Below are 18334 nucleotides of genomic sequence, written 5' to 3'. Positions count from 1 at the left end.
TGGGGAGCCCAGGGGCATTTTGAGCAGGGAAGAGACGTACCCAGGTGATTCTTCTATTTTTTTTTTTGGTATTTATTTTTTTATTCGGCTGCACCTTGTCTTATTGTGGCACGTGGGATCTTAAGTCGTGGTGTGCAGACTCTTAGTTGTACCATGAGGGCTGTTAGTGGCAGCATGTCTAGTTCCCTCACCAGGGATTGAACCCAGTCCCCCTGCATTGGGAAATGAGGAGTCTGAGCTAGTGGGCCACCTGGGAAGCCCCTTACCCAGGTTATTTATCTGTATCTGCATCATCTTTATCCATACCCATATCTACCCATCCTCCTTCTATCCATCTGCATTGTGGGAAAAAGGACGGAAGGGGAGGAAGAGAGAGGCCACGAGAACAGCTTGGATGCAGTCGCCATCATCCCAGGAGTGGTGGTGGCCTGACCTGCGGCAGCAGAGATAAAAGTGGGCGAATTCAAAAACCTTTTGCTGGAAGGGTTGTCAGAGTGCCTGTTTGTGTTCCTCCAGAGCAGATCCCAAGATGAAGATTCAACAGCAAGTGCCTTATGTGGGGCATCCCAGAAAAGGCAAATAGGCGCCGGGCAGGCAGGCTCAGCAGGGAAAGGCAGGTGGCAAGTGAAAGTCACCTTCCAAGTGGTCATCAGCAGAGCCTCCGCTGGAGGACTCAGGAAGCCAGGGCAGAGCACGTGGTCCGAGTTATCCCCCGAGCCATGACAGCAGCTGTCCTTGGGCATGTGTGAGGGCTGCTGGAGTGCGGTGGGGTGAGGTGCATGAATCTCCTGGGGTGGATTGGAGGAAGTCTCCACAGGAGGTGAGCAACATGCTTCACTTGGGGGGAGGGGGCGCCCACAACATCAGCTTGTCTGATTGGAGGTGACGGATGGGCCAGGAACCTAGGATATGCTCGGAAGTTTCAAGTCAGCCATCAAGGGTCAGATGTCACCCACTGATGGAAACGGAGAGGATGAGTTTGAGGGGGATGCAATGATATGGCATCTGTGTCAAATTTTAGGGGTGTGTAGGGTTGAGAACAGAGACAGTTGAAGCTGGGGGACTGCTGAGATGGTCTAGAATCGTGTAGGGTGGGGAGAGATGGAAAGGCCACAAGGTCCTAACACCCTGGGGCTCAAAGAGAACCATGGAAGGGCTTCTCTGGTAGTCCAGTGGTTAAAACTCTGTGCTTCCTATGCAGGGGGCGTAGGTTTGATCCCTGGCCAGGGGACACCCACGTGCTGTGTGGGATGGCCAATTAATAAATAAAATAAAATCACTGTAAAAAATTAGGTAGCTTTTAAAAAGAGAATGAGAAGCAGGGAAGCTGGTGGAGAAGGGGCTGCGGCTCCCAGAGGTTTGTCAAACCCCAACTTCTTGGGGAAGAAAGGAACCGTGGACCCCACAGTGCCTCTGCCAGGCGTGCCTTTCATCAGGCAGCCAAGCTAGTGGGTTGGCTATCTTTCCCCTGGGACCAGTGGAGGCTCTGGGGACTCAGAGTTCAAGCAGTGAGGTAGAGAAAGACCCAGTCTGCTGTTGGAGCTGAGGGCAGGGGCAGCAGAGCATGGGCAGGATGCTGGCTGGAGGGCCCTGGTCACTTTTATTGTCCTCAAGTGGGCTGTCTGTGGCCACGTGAAAGTCATTGATTCACTCACGTATTCCACAAATCTTTGCTAAAGATGCTTCTCTGGGCTGGGCGTCGCATGCTGGGCTCTGGAACATGGAGGTGAAGAAGGCGAGTCTGGGCCCAGGAGCTCCCAAAGCTCTGCTGTATTGCTGGCCAGAGCTACCGTGGGGTCAGCGCAGCCGCTGTGACAGCAGAGGCCAGGCGCCTCACCCTGCTGAGGGAGGGAGGGGTGGAGAAGAGGAAAGAGAGGGTGCTTAGTCTCCGGGTGTTCCAGCTTGGTTGAATTCTGCAGCTATAATGATGATACTTGGACTTGATAAGGAAAACAGCCAAGCTGATGACAACATCTCACCCTTGTGGATGCTCTGAGGACTTTACGTTGATCCTCTCCCTCTCATCTAACCCCAAACATATGTAAGAGTTGGATCATAATAAAAGCTGAGTGCTGAAGAATTGATGCTTTTGAACTGTAGTGTTGGAGAAGACTCTTGAGAGTCCCTTGGACTGCAAGGAGATCAAACCAGTCCATCCTTAAGGAAATTAGTCCTGAGTGTTCATTGGAAGGATTGATGTTGAAGCTGAAGCTCCAATACTTTGGCTACCTGATGTGAAGAACTGACTCACTGGAAAACACCCTGATTCTGGGAAGATTGAAGGCAGGAGAAGGGGGTGACAGAGGGTGAGTTGGTTGGATGGCATCACCGACTCAATGGACGTGAGTTTGAGCAAGCTCCAGGAGTTGGTGATGAACAGGGAAGCCTGGCATGCTGCAGTCCATGGGGTCACAAACAGTCAGACACAACTGAGCTACTGAGCTGAACTGAACAGATAGACCCATTTTACAGACAGGGAAAGTGAGGCCCAGGGAGGTTATGGTTGTGCCAGGAAGAGGACGTGTGCCCAGCCTGTCTGGTTCCAGAGCCCATACCCCGAGTCATCAGGGATGGGCTGCCACGTGTCAGTCAGTGGCTCCACATGTCGGGCATACCCCATGCATACCCCAGGCAGCCTTTGGGGGTGCAAGGCCCAGCCACAGTGGACTGGGCCCTCACATGGGTCATGGGCTAGAGAGCAGCCTGATAGCACCATCCAGGGAAATGACACCATCTGCAGAATGCGGCCTCTTAGCTGCTGGTGGAGTTTGGGCCAAGAAAATGTTTTGGAAAGGCCTGGACCTGTTTTGCAATATTTCTGTGCTGAGCAACTGTTCAGATCTGGTGGTGGACTGACTCCCCGGCAGGAGGCACGGGGGAGAAGTGCCAGGGAGCCCGCGTTATTAAACACTTATTGAGTGCAGGTTCTGCTGAACACTTCATAGCCGTTGGCACAGCCCTGGGAAGGAGGGGTGGCTGTTCTTACTATATAGACGGCGAGATGGAGGCTCTGAGGTATGGATTGACTTTGTCAAGATTTCTGGTGGGATCTCTGGGCAGGATGGCTCAGCTTGGCGCGTAACTCTTTCCCTTTATCTTGGGAACCAGGCTGTTCCTGCTCTGGCCCCCAAACTCCTCACCTCATCTCTTCTCTCTCTCCCCTGCCTCAGTTGGCTGAGGCATGGCCTTTCTCTTTCTAGAACAAGCAAAATGCATTCCCCACTCCCCACCCCAGGACTTTCAACATGCTCTTCTCAGCACCTGGAATGCTCTTCCTCTAAATCTTTGCTTGGCTGGCTTTGTCTTCTCTTTAATCTCAGCTGAAGGCCACTCCTCAGAGAAGCTCCCCTAACCTGCACCAGCTTCCCCTGTCAACACTGTATCACTTGTGTCTTCTTCACTGTGTCTGTACCTCTCCAAAATTATATTTACACACCTGGTTCTGGTTCTGTTGCCTTTCTCCGCTGGGTTCCATGAGATTAGGCACCCTGTCTCTTCTTAATGAATAACTTATCAATTAATTAATATTCATATTAGTTAATAATATAATAGTGTGTGTGTGCTCAGTTGCTTCAGTTGTGTCCAACTCATTGTGGACACACAATGGGCTGTATCCCGTCAGGCTCCTCTGTATCCTCCAGGCAAGAATACTGGAGTGGGTTGCCGTGCCCTTCTCCAGGGGATCTTCCCAACGCAGGGATCAAACCTCCCTCTCCTGTGTCTCCTGCATTGCAGGCAGATTCTTTACCCACTGAGCCACCTGGGAAGCCCAATATATAATAATACAATTAATTAATGTATCATTGCTTTTTGGCTGTGCTGGGTCTTGGTTGCTGCGCGTAAGCTTTATCTAGGTGTGGTGAGCAGGGGCTACTCTCTAATTGCATTGTGCAGGCTTCTCTTTGCGATGGCTCCTCTTGTTGCAGAGCACAAACTCTAGGTGCCCGGGCTTCGGTATTTGCAGCTCGAGGGCTCTAAAGCACAGGCTCAGTAGTTGTGGCACATGGGCTTATTTGCCCTGAGGCATGTGGGATCTTCCCAGACCAGGGATTGAACCCGTGTCCTTTGCATTGGCAGGTAGATTCTTAATCACTGGACCACCAGGGAAATCCTAGGCACCTTATCTTCTGTTTTGTTCACACCTGTATCCTGAGAGCCTGGAACAGTGCATGGCACACAGTCGGTGCTGAATTACTGCTTTAAACTTCTCATTTTCTCGCACTGTATCCCGCTTGAGAACTCCCTTTTATATAAACAGTTATGTGAACTTTTGCTTTTCTTAACTGTTCTAAAAGTTGCTATTTTTTTCTGGGGCTACTATGATATAGATTCTGCCTTTTTTTTTTTTTTCTGAGCAAAGTGGTTTTGAAACCTACCTCTGGGGCTCTGCAGTGCCACCAGCTAGCTCAGGAGCTCCTCAGATGTGACATTTCATGGAGGCGATGCTGCCATATGGTCCAGGTGTTTGCGTCTTCCTTTTAGGGGCAACTGGGGTTTGCAGCTGATTGCAGCTGTCAAGTTCAATGCCCGAGACAAGCTTCTGACTTTGCCAGGTGTGTCTGCGAGGCTGGGCTGGCTGAGAGGCTGTCACTCGCCGGGTACAGAGGTGGCTTCTGAGAGCTCTGTCTAGACGTGTCTCTGCCGCCGCTGCCCTTAGAATAGCAGAGGGAATTTCAAGGAAGACTTTTCTGGTCTCGGAGCAACTTGGCATTTTTATTAGATCAAAATCAGGTCCAATGTAGTACTGCCTGAGTTGGCTTCTTTTATTAAAATGGAAACAGACAATATTTCTGAAATAAATATCAATGCCAACTTGCTGGGCACACAGCTTGCAGACTTCTGAGACCCTGGCACTGAGGTAGAGAGAGCCAAGCCAATGTCAGTATCAGAATCCCCTGGAAGGCTCCTTGCAACACGGATTTCCCAGTCCCGCCCCAGAGTTTCTGGCTTCTTGGAATGCAGATTCCCGGGCCCCGCTGGAGTTTCCAGCTGAGGAGGGTGGAGCCTGGAATCCTGCATTTCCAGGGCTGCTGCTTCTGCGGCTCCATGGACCAGACTTCGCCCCGGGCTCCCGCCAGGAGGGAGTCTTCATCTCGTCACCCACTAGGCTTCCCTGGTGGCTCAGATGGTAAAGAATCTCTGCAATGCAGGAGACCTGTGTTCGATCCCTGGGTTGGGAAGATCCCCTGGAGAAGGAAATGGCAGCCCAGTCCAGTATTCTTGCCTGGAGAATCCCATGGACAGAGGAGCCTGGCGGGCTACAGTTCATTGTGTTGCAGAGTCGAACATGAGTGAAAGGACTATCACTCACTCACTGGGCTGTTCAGCAGCTTCTGGGTGGAAATTGCTGCTTCTGGGGTCATGTCTCTTCCCATCCATCCCCCAAAGACACAACCTGAATCATATCTTCTTCACCCCCTCCCAGCCCAAACACTCCAATGAGAGCATCCTTGGTGGGGTGGGTGTCAGGCCTGTACTGACTCCTCCCAGACATTCCCCCAGAAGCCTTCTCCCACCATCCCACCCCTGCTTCAGGTTTCTTTCAGTCACTCAGCACTCTCGGAATCCTTCTCTGCTAACTCTCTCCCCACTAGAATGGAAATGTCAGGAGGACGGGGACCTTATCACCACATTCATGCCTGGAACAGGGATGAATGGTCCTCAGGACCTTTCCAGTGAATGGTCCAGCTCACTTCATCCTCATAAGTTCCTTGGATTTCAGGCAACAGTGTTATTTGTCTTGGCTCACAAGTCTGGGTGACTCCAAGCTCAAGCTGGGTCATTGTTCTTCTTTATGTCCATTGTTGCCCCCCTTAGTTTAGGGCAGGCCAGGAATCTGCATCAGGTAAGTCTGATGATGCAGAAGAAACCCCAGGTACAGGAGGAACCCTGTACTCCCTGGGGGGCTGTCGCTTCCACCTGGCACCCAGCATCTTTGCAGTTGCAGCCCTCTGCTCTGTATCCCTCCAGCCCTGTGTGCCGGGCTTTCCAGCCTTACAGACCATCTTGCCTTCCTCCAGCCACCATCGCTATGCTTTTCACGCCTCCAAAAAGCCTCATTTACCTGCCAACAACTTATTTCACACTCTGTTCCTTCTGCCTGAAGTGACCTGCTCCCTGCCTCCATTTGGCAAAAAAAAAAAAAAAAAAAAAAAAAAAAACCCTACCAGTGGAATTTTGAGCTTCATGGGGCTTTCCAAGTCTAGCTCAGATGTCCAGGAGTAGCTAGCAATCAACCCCCTCTCCAGTCCCAACAGAGGAGGTTGTGTTCACCTCTGCATTTCCCTGCCCTGCCATTTGAATAGATGAGGGAGAGGTTTACAGTGGTTACAAGCCCAGCCTCTAGAGTGAAGCTGCTTAGGTTCAAATTCCAGGGGTCAAACCTCAAGGATGTAACCTGTCTGGACCTGGGTTTCATCTGTATGATGGGCATAGTGGCGGCACCTAACTTCCATTTCTGAGGATCGCATGAGCCAATGAACGCGGGGCACAGTGAGTGGCTCCCTGGCACAGTGAGGACTAGAGGAGTGTTTTCTCCTGTCATCTCTCTCTCTTTTTAAATTGATTTCTGGCTGCACTGGGTCTTCGTTGCTTCACTCGGGTTTTTCTCTGTTGGTGGTGAGCAGGAGCTGCTTTCTCATTGTGGGGCACAGGCTTCTCATTGCAGTGGCTTCTCTTGTTGCAAAGCACAGGCTCCAGAGCTCGGGCTCAGTAGCTGGGTTGCATGGGCTTAATTGCTCCTCGGCATGTGGGATCTTCCCAGACCAGGAATCAAACCTGTGTCCGCTGCACGGGCAGATGGAGTCTTATCCACTGCACCACCAGGGCAGTCCTGCTCTTGTCATCTCTTCCCCCTCACTAGGCTGTGAGCATTCACTCCTGCCTCCAGACCCAGCACCCAGTGGGGAGGCTGACACAGAGTAGGTGCTCAACGAACAAGGAAATGAAGGAATCAGGGGCTCTGGGGAGAGGTGGCAGGTCCCATGGACTCAGCCTGATCTCAAGTGTGGAAAAGAGATGAAGAGAATGTTCTGACCAGAAACTGTCAGTCCCCAGAAGATAGACTCGAATGAAGAGAGGGATGGAATTCCATTTGATCTCCTAGGACAAGCCACTTCCAAAGCAGACCGGAAAACCCAGCCTTCCCCCGCAGCAGGAATCCCACACAAACCTGCTAGTCCTCCATTGTTTATTCTTTCAACAAATCTATGGTCTCAGCACTGTGTGTGAAATTGTGCTGGGTGCTGGGGACACGGTGATGAATAAAAGCAGAGCTAGTCTGTGTCCTTGTGTTGTATACAGCCTAGAAAAGGAAAATGGAAGGAAACAAGTGAACAGATATTACCAAATATGATAGGGTCAAGATAGACAGAGCAGGGTTGACTTGGAGAGGCAGTCAGGGTGGCCGTGGAAGAGGAGTGATGACATCACTATCTAGGAGAGTATCCAAAGCCAAACAGCTCAGTGCCAACCTTGGTCCATCTCCCTATCTCTCTCCCACATCCTATATCTGTCTGGAGGTAAGAGTTCCAGACTGGGCAGCCGGGACAGTAGGCTCTGGATATGACCCATGAGTCCTGGGGAGAGTAAGTCAGCACCTTGGACAGCGGGTGGCGCAGTCCGTCTGGCTCTTCTGTATCAGGCGCGGCTCCTTTGGGGGTCAAGAATGCCAACACCAGACATCTCCCCACCCTCACTGATCCCTTTACCAGCTTCAGAGCACCCTGGACAAGTCACTTCCCCTCTGATTGTCCCCATTTCCCTACCTGCACATTGGTGATGCCATTCTTGGTCTCGAAGGACCCTTCCAACCCAATGAATTTGTTTTGGAACAGTGATTACAATTTCATACATTTCAACAGAGCTAAGAGCTGATCTCTTGGGATCTCAGTGCCTTGGGGAATTTCGAGATGGTGATTCCCCACTGAGGGATTGAGATGTTAGGACTGGAAAAGACCAAATGTTTTAAAAAGTTCATGTTTGATATCTCGACTAAAAAGAGAAAATAAATCACAACTTCTGAGAACCTCCTATGGGTTGACTGCTATGCTGGGAGGTTCCAAGGGGATTTAAAACACAGTACTTGTGGCCAACCGTTTGGGTGAGGTCTTGGACAAATCTCTTCCCACCTATGGACCTTGGCTTGCTCATCTGTGAAGAAAGGTGGCTGAACCTCAACCCCCTCTATCCTGAGCATTCTGTTATTTTTACATCTCTCTGAGGTTGCATAATGGAGGGCTTCTAGCAGGGGGGCTTGCTGGGTCTGCTGATGCCTTTACAACTAACATCCATTTGCAGGCCCAGAGAGGTGAAGCCACTTGTCAAAAGTCAAACAGCTTAAAAAACAAACAAAAACAAAGTCACTCAGCTTGTTATTGGTGAAGCCTCGATTTGAACCTTTGATGATTGGACTCTAAGTACGGTTCACCCCTGCCCCACGAGCCTGTACCCAAAAGAGGAGAGAGGCAGACCTGAGAGCATCTCAAATGTACAGAGAAAATGTCCATTTTATCCGGGGAAGTGGGAGGAGCCTGGGCTTCCAGTGCATGGATCACTCCATCCTCCTCCTGAGTGGTTTCTTCATTTGTCAGCTCAGGACTTGCTCTGGGCCCAGCCAGCTGCTGGGGGCTGCAGACTCTAGGATGGAGCAGACTCATTCCCTACCAGCACTGAGTCTCCCCAGGTTAGTGGCAGAGACCTTGCCAACAGAAAGTGACAATCACAGGGAGAGAACAGGGTGCAGCCTGTGTACGGGAGCAGAGGTCCATGGAATGCTTTGCAGAGGAGGGATTTGGGTGAGGACCCAGGGTCTCAACAGCCAGAGGACAGCAGGGAGGAGCACATGGCCCAGGGACCAGAATGTGCAAAGCCATGGAACAGAGTCAGGCCAGGGAGCAGTGAGAGGTCAGAAATGGCTCCTGTGCGCTGAGTCCAGCCTGAGAGATGCTGCTTGGCCCACAGGTGGTTTTAAATGGTTTTAAAGCCTTGTGTGCATGCTAAGTCGCTTCAGTCGTGTTCGACTTTTTGCAACCCTATGTACTGCAGCCCACCAGGCTCCTCTGTCCATGGGATTCTCCAGGCAGGAATACTTGAGTGGGTTGCCATGCTCTCCTCCAGGGGATCTTCCCAACCCAGCGGGAAGAAACTGTGACTTCTGTTACAGGCAGATTCTTTACCGCTGAGCCAGCAGGAAGCCCTTGAAAAGCCCTTTAAAATCACTTAGAAGCCAGGAGATTTGATTTCAAAATCCAGATTGTCAGTTTCTCTGAGTGTTTTGGAAGATCGGAGCTCACATTCCCTGGGGCAACAGTTGGCCAGAGCTAAGGAAAGGCTGCTTCTGACTGTTTCACCCAGTTATGCCATTGGTTTAGGCCCAGTAGACATGTTAAGGTGGATTACCTGATCTGTAACATACGGATTCCCCCCGCCCCCCGCCCCGGCTGGTGACTGACCCCAGTGTAAAGGGCCGCAGAGAAGGGAAGTGAGTGGGGAGTCGTGGTAGGTCAGTGGGGTGCATGGTGAGGACAGGGCTCCTCCCACTGTAAATGACTCTAGACCCCCGAGCCTCTCCTAGGATCCAGAGAACAGGAGGCTTGATTTTTGTTTTGGCCTCGCCATGTGGCGTGCAGCCCTGAGCAAGGGTGCAGAGCTCTAACCACTGGACAGCCAGAGAGTCCCCTGTATTTGATTTTTTTTTAAGATATGTATTTATTTACTTTGGGCTGCATCAGGTCTTGGCCGCAGCATGTGGGATCTTCTGGTTGTGGTGCTCAGGTTTCTCTCCAGTTGTGCCTTGGGCTCCAGGCTGCACGGCCTCTGCCGTTTACTTGCTCAGTCGTCTCCAACTCTTTGCGACCCCATGGACTGCAGCCCACCAGGCTCCTCTGTCCACTGGTTTCTCCAGGCAAGAATACTGGAGAGGGTTTCCATGCCCTGCTCCTGGGGATCTTCCCGACCCAGGGCTCAAACCCCGGTCTCCTGCTTGTGGGAAGCAGGCTTAGTTATCCTGTGGCACATGAGATCTCAATTCCTCAGCCATGGATCGAACCCACGTCCCCACACTGGAACCCACACTGGAAGGCAAATTCTTAAGACCAGCAAGGAAGTCCTAGGAAGCCTGATTTTGACTCAAAGAAGGATAAGGATCATGGCCCCTCCTTTCCCTTAAAAACACATGATCACTTTCTGTTCCATCAAACTCTCCAAGGTTCTGCTAGTTGGCAACGGTAAGAGCAACTACAATCATTTCTAAATACTCATTTAGAAAAACAATCAAACCTTTCTGTACACCAAATATTTGCTTTTCGATTAAAAAAAAACCCCAACACCTATATCTTGGCAGCAAGCACTTGCAAAGAACGCAACTGTTTCAGCGACTGGGGCCAAAACAAATGTTTTTCCTAAGGCCAAATGATTCCAGAATGTTTGCCGAATGTTTGCCAAATGTTTCCCACCCCTTTTTTAAAATCTAGTAAAATTAGCAAAGCGCCAACATTAAAGAATATTAAAAATAGAAGAAAAGCCAAAGGGTGGGGGGGAATGACGTGTGCACACTCCCCAGCATTGGCACAATCTTCCTCATCTTTGCCTGTTCCCTTGCTGCCTTTGTTATGAGGAAGAGTCTCCCAATAGTCAGAGCTGCTTTGGGGATGTAGGAAGAATAATGAGCTTCCCATCCTTAGAGGTGTGCAAGCAAGAATTCTTGGCGTTAGCAGGAATTTCTACCTCAAGGGGCTTGCTCTGAGGGATGTCTGACCCTAAAGGATGAGAAGTTATCTGAGCAGAACACATTAAAAAAAAAATGCTGAAGTTTGGAATCAAGAAGAAATTAATTCAACCCAGCAGCAGTGGAGCTGTGAATCCTAAGGCAGCTGCTTATGCTGGCTGAGCCTCAGTTTCCTCATCTGTAAAATGGGTTCAGGCTTTTGAGGACAGAACCTAGCATGGTGTGTGGACTATACGTGCTCTGTTGCTGTTAGTTTTCTTCCTCGCCCTTCACACCCATCCCACTCACCATTCCAGGCAGTCTCTCCTCCCCATGTTCCTCTTTGTTCTCATCTTTCTGGTTCTAAGCAGTCACCGTGGAATGTCCTCCAGGGATTGAGTCATCTCTCTCCTGGGCTAATGGTCTCATAGAGACAGGGCTGGTGGAGCACCATTCAGAGTGGGTGCTCTTAAGAGAAGGAGACCCCTGAGGCCAGAAAGAGGATGTCTGGAGGGCTTCCTGTAGGAGGAGAGATTTGAGCTGGGCTTTGAGGGTTCAGTTTGATAGTAGGTACAAGGACATTTTAAGCAGGTCCCAACTTGGAGATGGAAATGGTCTGGTGTGTTAGGAAGACACGAAGGTGGTGCTTGGATGAAGGCAGGGGAACGAGCTTCTGAGAATCAAGAAAAAAGGAAGAGTGAGCGTGCACATTGGATCAGATGAGCCTCCCAGCCCCTCTGCTTGCCCAGGTGGAGCAGAGGCTGTGGTCATAGAGGCTGCCCCCTGCCTTGGCCCAGGGAGCAGCTCAGGGCTGGCTTTGGGATGTCCACATACTCGCTCGCTCAAGTGTCAAGTAAGGGTCAAGTAAGGTCAGGGCTCTGGAGTCATCTACACTATTCTCCTAACCCTCCCATAGCGCCTTGAGCACACTGGGAGCATGCAGTGGACCCCAGGGAAGCCTGATGGGGTCGGGGGGTGGTGGGAGACAGGGGAAGCCTTTGGGTGGGTGGAGGGTGGAAAGAGGGTGGGTGGATGGCTTGAGGGGTAGGTGAAGTGAGGGCAGGTGGGTGTGCAGTGTTGGTGGTCAGGCAGTGGGCAATATTAGATGAGAATGTCTGTGAGTTAAGGGCTGGAGACTTGACGTGTGGGTGCAGATGTGTTGGCAGGTTGGGAAGCAGACAAGTAGGTGGGTGAGGTGAAAAGTGGCCAGGTGGGTGGATGGGTGGGTGTTTTGGGTGGTGGGTAGATGTGTGTGTGGAGAGCAGGGCTGGTGGGAGTGTTCTGGGCTGCTGCCAGGATGGATGGGATGTTGGCGGGTGTGTGATGTGTGGACAGATGGGAGATGCTTGACTGGGTATTAAGGCTCGGGGAGTCATGGTGGGGACAGTATGTGAGCGGAGTGGTGGGTATTTTGGTGGGTTGGTGAGTGGATGGCAGTGGGTGTTGGCAGGCGGATGTCTAGGTGTTGATGGACTGGTGGGCAGAGAGTGGGTGATGGGGGTGTGGCAGAGACGGAGAGTTGGGTAAGTGGATGGTGAGATGCTGAATGGAACAGTGAGTAGGGTGGAGAGTTGTGTGTGGATGGACCGATGGGTGGACGGGGAGTGGGAGGGGCTGTGGGGCATGGGTGGAGGAAGGCAGCTGTCAGCACTGACCGCCCTGTCCCCTTGGCAGGACACCAGCCACATGTGGGCGATTCCTGGCCCCGGAGCTCTGCACACGAGGCAGCAGAGCTGAACCGCCAGTGCTGGGTCCTGGGGCACTGGGTGTGACCGTGAAGAGCCTGGTTCCAGACCTCAGGCCATCATCAGCACCAGCCCCCTGCCGCAGGATCACTGGTCTGGCACCTTTGGAACCTGGCCTGTGTGCTGTGAACTCAGCCAGCCTGTGTGGGAGACACATGGGCTGCCCTGCCCACAGCTGCCTGGGGCTCAGCGTCCTGGAATTGGGCCCAGGGCTCCTGAGGGGCTGCACAGGGCTGCGCAGTGCGACTTGGGGACAGCCACTCCTGCCTCCTGCCTCCGTCGTGTGCAGAGCCCTGCTGAGTGCAGCTGGGATGCTGAGAAGGACACGGACCCTGGCCGCTAAAAGGCTGGGACCCACGAGCCAGCCAGGAGGTCTTGGAGGTCCCCTGCAGGGGACAGGGAATGAATGGGGCTTCCTGAAAGAGGAGCTGTGGCCTTGGCCCCGCAGCGGGGGAGGGTCCCACTGCAGGCACACAGCAGGGACTCAATAAATGCTTGTTGGATCTGTTTTCTTGCTGTGTGTGGAGGCCAGTTGCTCTCTGGGCTGTGGCTGCTCCTTCGTGGCCCACCCTATCAGGTCTCTAAGGAGCCTGAAGATGAGACAGCCCTGAGTGTGCTGGTCAGGGTTAGATGCTGAAGTGTGGGTGGGTGGGAGGAAAGGGGGGCGGTCCTGTCACTGAGGCTGGGTCTGGGGGGGGTGGGGCCAGGATAGAGCCAGGCTGGCAGGCTCTCTTGGATTCCAGAGGGTGGGGAGGTGGGCGCCAGGCGGGTGGGACACTGGAGAGGGCCATAGACAGGCCCTCAAACCCAGGCCCTCAGCCACCCTGACTGCCGTGGGGACCCTTTACCCTCTGTCTAGAGTCACATTTATATCAAACCTTAGGGCTTAGATGCCTGGAGAAGCAGATTCCTATTATAAAGATGAGGGAACTTAGGGTCACAGAGATGAAGCATCTTGCCCAAATCACAGAGCTAGCAAAAGCAGGGTTAAGGGTTTGAATTAGGACTCCTGACTCCAAGAGGCCTTGTCCCTTCCCAAAAGATTTCTAGAGATTTCCCTCAAGGAATGTTGTTCTTCATTCTTCCATAAACACATCATCCAACCAACCATTCATCAATCCACTCATCCACCCATCTCTCCATCCATCCATTAATCATCCATCCATCCATCCATCATCCATCCATCCATCCATAACCCATCCCCCCATCCATTCATCCATCCATCTATCCATTTGTCCATCCATTACCCACCCATCTATCCATCCATCCATTCATCATCCATCCATCCATAACACATCCCCCCGTCCATTCATCCATCCATCCATCCATTTGTCCGTCCATTATCCACCCATCTATCCATCCATCCATTCATCATCCATCCATCCATCCATAACCCATCCCCCCGTCCATTCATCCATCCATCTATCCATTTGTCTGTCCATTATCCACCCATCAGTAGTCAATCTTCCTTTTACCAGACATCCATCCATCCATCCTTTCACGTATCACCCTTTCACATATCATCATTATTCAGCCATCCATCTGTGTATCCATCTACTCAATGATACAATTCCTTGTGCTCCTACTGCGTGCCAAACACTGTGGCAGGCACTCGAGATAGGACGCTAATCCAGAGACGGTGTCTGTCCTCGGAGAGCTCACAGGTGGGCAGGACACGTAACTAGATGGGTGAAGATAGAACGGTGCGCAGAGTGCTCTGGGACCAGGCAGCCTGGGTGCCGATGCCAGCTCCTCCACTTGAGATCCAGGGCATGTTACCTGACCTCTCTGTGCCTCGCCCCCGTGGGCACGTGGGGATTGTCAGTACACATACTTCTTAAAGCTCTTCTGAGGGTTAAAGGAGCTAATATACGTGAAGCCTTTAGAACAGAGCCTGGCACATAAACGCTCTGTCGGTGTTTGCTGTTTTCTCAATGAGGGGAAGTTGGCGGGATGGGGGTGGGGGCTGCTCCAGAAGCCCATAGGCAGCACCTGCTTGTGGGAGGGAGTGGGGGTCATGGGAGGCTCCTTGGGGAAAATGACATTTAAGCTGAGATGTGACGTTGTCTAGATGTCAGGTAGGCAAGAGTGTAGAGGCAAAGAAAGTTGGGAACATCATAGGAACTTTGGGATAGTCTAGATGGCAGGTGTGTGGAGAGAAAGGAGGGCAGAGGATGAGAGGACAGGCAGCAGACGTTAGTGGAGCCGGAGGGACTGACGCCTCTTTAGGAAGGATCTGTGGGACATGCTTTCAGGCAAAGCGGGGAGCGCCCCGCTGAGCATCCCAGGAAGGTCTCCGCAGCTCTGGGCAGAGAACAGATGTAGGGGGACGGCCCCCGTCCTTGTCCTCACCACATGTGAAGGGAGGGGAAAGGGTGAACTGGTTCAGAATGGAGTTCCTGGGACAGCACAGTGAGGGCAGATTCAGGAGGCAGGCAGGAGGGAAAATGAGCTGATGTGGGAGGGTGGGAGGGGAAAGTCAGCACGACGCTCAGGTTAGGGGCTGCGGGGAGGTGGGGGCGGGTTCAGATGTCTTGAGTCTCAGGTGCCTGGGAGACACCCAGGTGGAGGCGTGTGCTTATTCACCCATTCATTCATGCTTTGCTAATCAAGCCAGTGATTCATTCATCTAGCAACTATTGTGGACCTCCTGTGTGGGGCAGGAGCTGGGTCTGGGACAGAGACTGGGACTCAAATAAAAAGGCTTTGAGCATCAGGATGAGGAGGTCAGCTGGGTGAGAAGAAACCGCTGCAGCAGCTCCAGCTTCAGCCTGGGCAGGGGCATGTCCAGTGGGAATCTGGCCCTGGGTACCCTGGAGCTCTCTATTCTCTTCTAGGATCCTTTTGAAGTTGCCAAGTGGATCACAGAGGGCCGGGAGATGATTTTTTTTTTGTTGAAACATGGGCAAAGTTTTTATCTATTTTAATAGTTGTGTTTATGTAAATTGTGTATTAGGAAAAAAATGTATAACGGGCACAGAAGTCCATGATTTCACAGACGTTATTGCTTAGGATGAAGCCAAAGTAGGCATTGAAGTTAAAAGGCAAAAAACAGTTGGCTTAAAGAAAAATATTAAATAAATAATTGTGCAAGTGGTATGTGATGATGGAATGCGGACGCCTCAAGCAAGGGCCATTCTTACCCTCTGCTCAGCCCAGAGAGGGATGGGGAGGACGGAGGAGGCTCATGGGACCACTCACTCAGGCTTCAACTCCTTTTGGGTGCCTGCTGGGCAGGGGGAGAGAAGTAACTGTCATTCAGTCCCATGGAGGCTGTAGCAAGGAGGCTGCAGCAAGAAGGCTGCAGGTTAGACAAAAGGCAGCACTTCCAGGCAGGCCAGGTGAGTGATCCCAGTGGGTCCCTACTGGGAGTTCCTGGAGGGTTGTCTTCATGCCACACTGTCTGCCTGCACCTGGGATGGGGGGAGGACCACCTGGTTTGAAAGCAGGGGTCCTGGGTGAGCACACAGAGGCCTGGATGGGGCGGCAAAGCCCCCTCCTCCCACTCCTGCAGACAACTTTCCCTGCCTATCCCCTGCACCAAGCAGACCATCCCTCTGTCCACAGATAGAATGGCCGTTGGCCTTGGATGCTGACCTTGACCCCCATAGGCTGGCTTGACCTGCAGCCCAGAGTAGCTCTTACACAGCCTGTTCTGCCCTGGACACCTGCTCCCAGCCTCCCTGTAGCCACACACCTGGGCTTGTGTGGACAGACCCACCTCAACATTGCACAAACTTGAGTTAGCAATTGTACATGCACACGTGCTAACCCACCCACGTCTGTGTGCTCCTGCTGATGCTGAGCACACACTCCTGTGTGCACGTGCTGGTGCTGGATGCACGCCAGCCCTGGACCTGGGTCTGCACGTGCCCACCACCCTAAACGGGGCTCTGTCCTATGTTTGCTCAGGTGCGTGTGTGCGTGCTAATTCGCTTCAGTCGTGTCCGACTCTGCGACTCTATGGATTGTGGCCCACCAGGATCCTCTGTTCATGGAATTCCCCAGGCAAGAACCCTGAAGTGGGTTGCTAGGCCCTCTTCCACGGTATCTTCTTGACCCAGGGATCGAACCTGTATCTCATTGTCTTCTGCGTCGGCAGGCAGGTTCTTTACCACTAGCGCCACCTGGGAAGCCAGCCTGTGCTGTGCTCACACTCTCAGTAGCGTCCAACTCTTCACCCCCTTTCTTCTTAGGTGCCCTTGGGGCCCTGGTCCTTCCCCTGCCTGGGGGCTAACTGGAAGGTCCAGGCCGCTGGAGGCCACTGGGCTGACTGCCCTTGGGGGCTGGTGGCTGTGACAAGCCGTCTTCCCTGCAGCCTCCACCAAAGCCCACCCGTGCAGCCACACCCTCCCTTGGGTAATGCTAGTGTCAACTTGATTCATGGCCGTTCATCCGCCGGCAGCCGGGCCTGAGGACACGGTGCGCTGGGAAGCTCACCCCTGGGGGAAGCTGCTGCCACCAGGGTGCCGACCCCTCATTTGGGAGGAAGTGGGGACAGAGGAAAGCACCCAGGGCTGAGGAGTTGTTAAAATCCCGAGACTATTGATGACCTGTGTGGGTCTTCATTCATCGAGAACTATTTGCCAAGGGGCTTCCGTGTGGCAGGCGCTGAGTGTGCACTGGAGCTGCCATGGCGAGTCAGAAAGGCACCGATTCCATCCTCATGGAGGGCATATTCCAGGGAGGAAACAGAGATGACTCCGATAATTTCAACAGCAAGCAAAAGTTTTCAGTTCAGACTGTGAGAAGTGCTGTGTAGGCGAACCGCAGAAAGTCCGGATTTAAACTGCAGGGCTGAGGGTGGGCCTCTCGGAGGAAGGGCCATGGCAGCGGGGACTGAGAGATGAGGAAGGAGGCGGTGAGATGGTGTGGGCTGAAGTCAGAGCATGTGCAAAGGCCCTGGGGCTGACAGAATGCCGCCTGCCTGTCTGCAGCCCTGGGGCGGAACACGTGCCTGGAGCCCCAGGTGAGGGCACGTGGGTTGCTGCTGAGTGGGCGTCTGGGGTCAGCTGGTGTGGGACTTCGTGGTGATGGGAAGTGTGACCTTCATCCGAAGGCTGCGGAGAACTGCTGACAGGAGGGATTTAAGAGGTGGACACATCGGCTTTTCATTTTGGGAAGTGCATCCGGGTCTGGGGGATGGGGTGAGGGGCCGAGGCAAAGTGGCCAGAGAGGGGCTGCTGTGGGTCCTGCTGGGAGGTGGGGAGGGAGTGAGGGGGTGGGAAGCACCGGGACTGGACCGGCCTTTCTCTGAGCCTCCCTCCTGGGCGTCAGTGCTATGCAGGCAGGGATGCTGTAGGCCAGGCTGGGCCTCGGTGAAAACCAGGGAAGACTGTTCTCCAAGTGGATGACTGAGAAAAGCCCCTGTCCCCAAGCCAGGAGAGACAGGGCCCTGGAGCACACAGCCTGGGGGGCCTGCAGTCTCGTCCCCCTTGCCCATCCCCCGGGGGCTGTGGGCGTTGAGCACGTTACACCGCCCCGCCGGAGGACAGCCCCACCGGGGGACTGAAGACAACGACCATCAGTCATGAGGAAAAACCAATCTCTTCCGCGTGGAGATTTATTGCGTAGACAGACAGGAAATCACAACGCGAGACCTCTGCCCTGTGCCCACGTGGCCCGGCCCACCGTACCCTGGTAATTGCTTCTTGGGCCATAATTCATCTTGGATGGATGCTGTCTGAGCCTCGGCCTGCAGGGAGGCCGGAGGCTGGGGAGTGGCCAGAGGCCTGGCAGGGGAGTGGGCAGCGGGCAGCGGCCAAGACTGGCCAGGACGTTGGGGAGGGAGGGAGCCTGGGGCTCTGGGGGAGCAGGAAGGGGCCTCTGCTTGGGACCAGTATCATGCCAGGAGGCCAAGACGGTGCGTCAGGGCACCAAGCCC

At 53.1% G+C, this 18334-nt stretch overlaps 1 protein-coding gene across 1 annotated transcript in view; it reads left to right on the top strand.

The window, feature by feature from the left end:
* The window catches only part of GSG1L (GSG1 like), a 254079-nt gene extending 241118 nt beyond the window's left edge, over positions 1-12961 (top strand). The window contains exon 7 of the mRNA XM_069569535.1: positions 12380-12961. Coding sequence (XP_069425636.1) covers positions 12380-12477 — 98 coding nt within the window. The 3' untranslated portion in view covers positions 12478-12961. The remainder of the gene's footprint in view (positions 1-12379) is intronic.
* Positions 12962-18334: the final 5373 nt, after the last annotated feature.

Source organism: Ovis canadensis, chromosome 24 (assembly GCF_042477335.2).
Source record: "Ovis canadensis isolate MfBH-ARS-UI-01 breed Bighorn chromosome 24, ARS-UI_OviCan_v2, whole genome shotgun sequence".
Lineage (NCBI taxonomy): Eukaryota > Metazoa > Chordata > Mammalia > Artiodactyla > Bovidae > Ovis > Ovis canadensis.
Note: the sequence above shows the minus strand (reverse complement) of the source record. Positions and strands in the feature narration are given on the sequence as shown.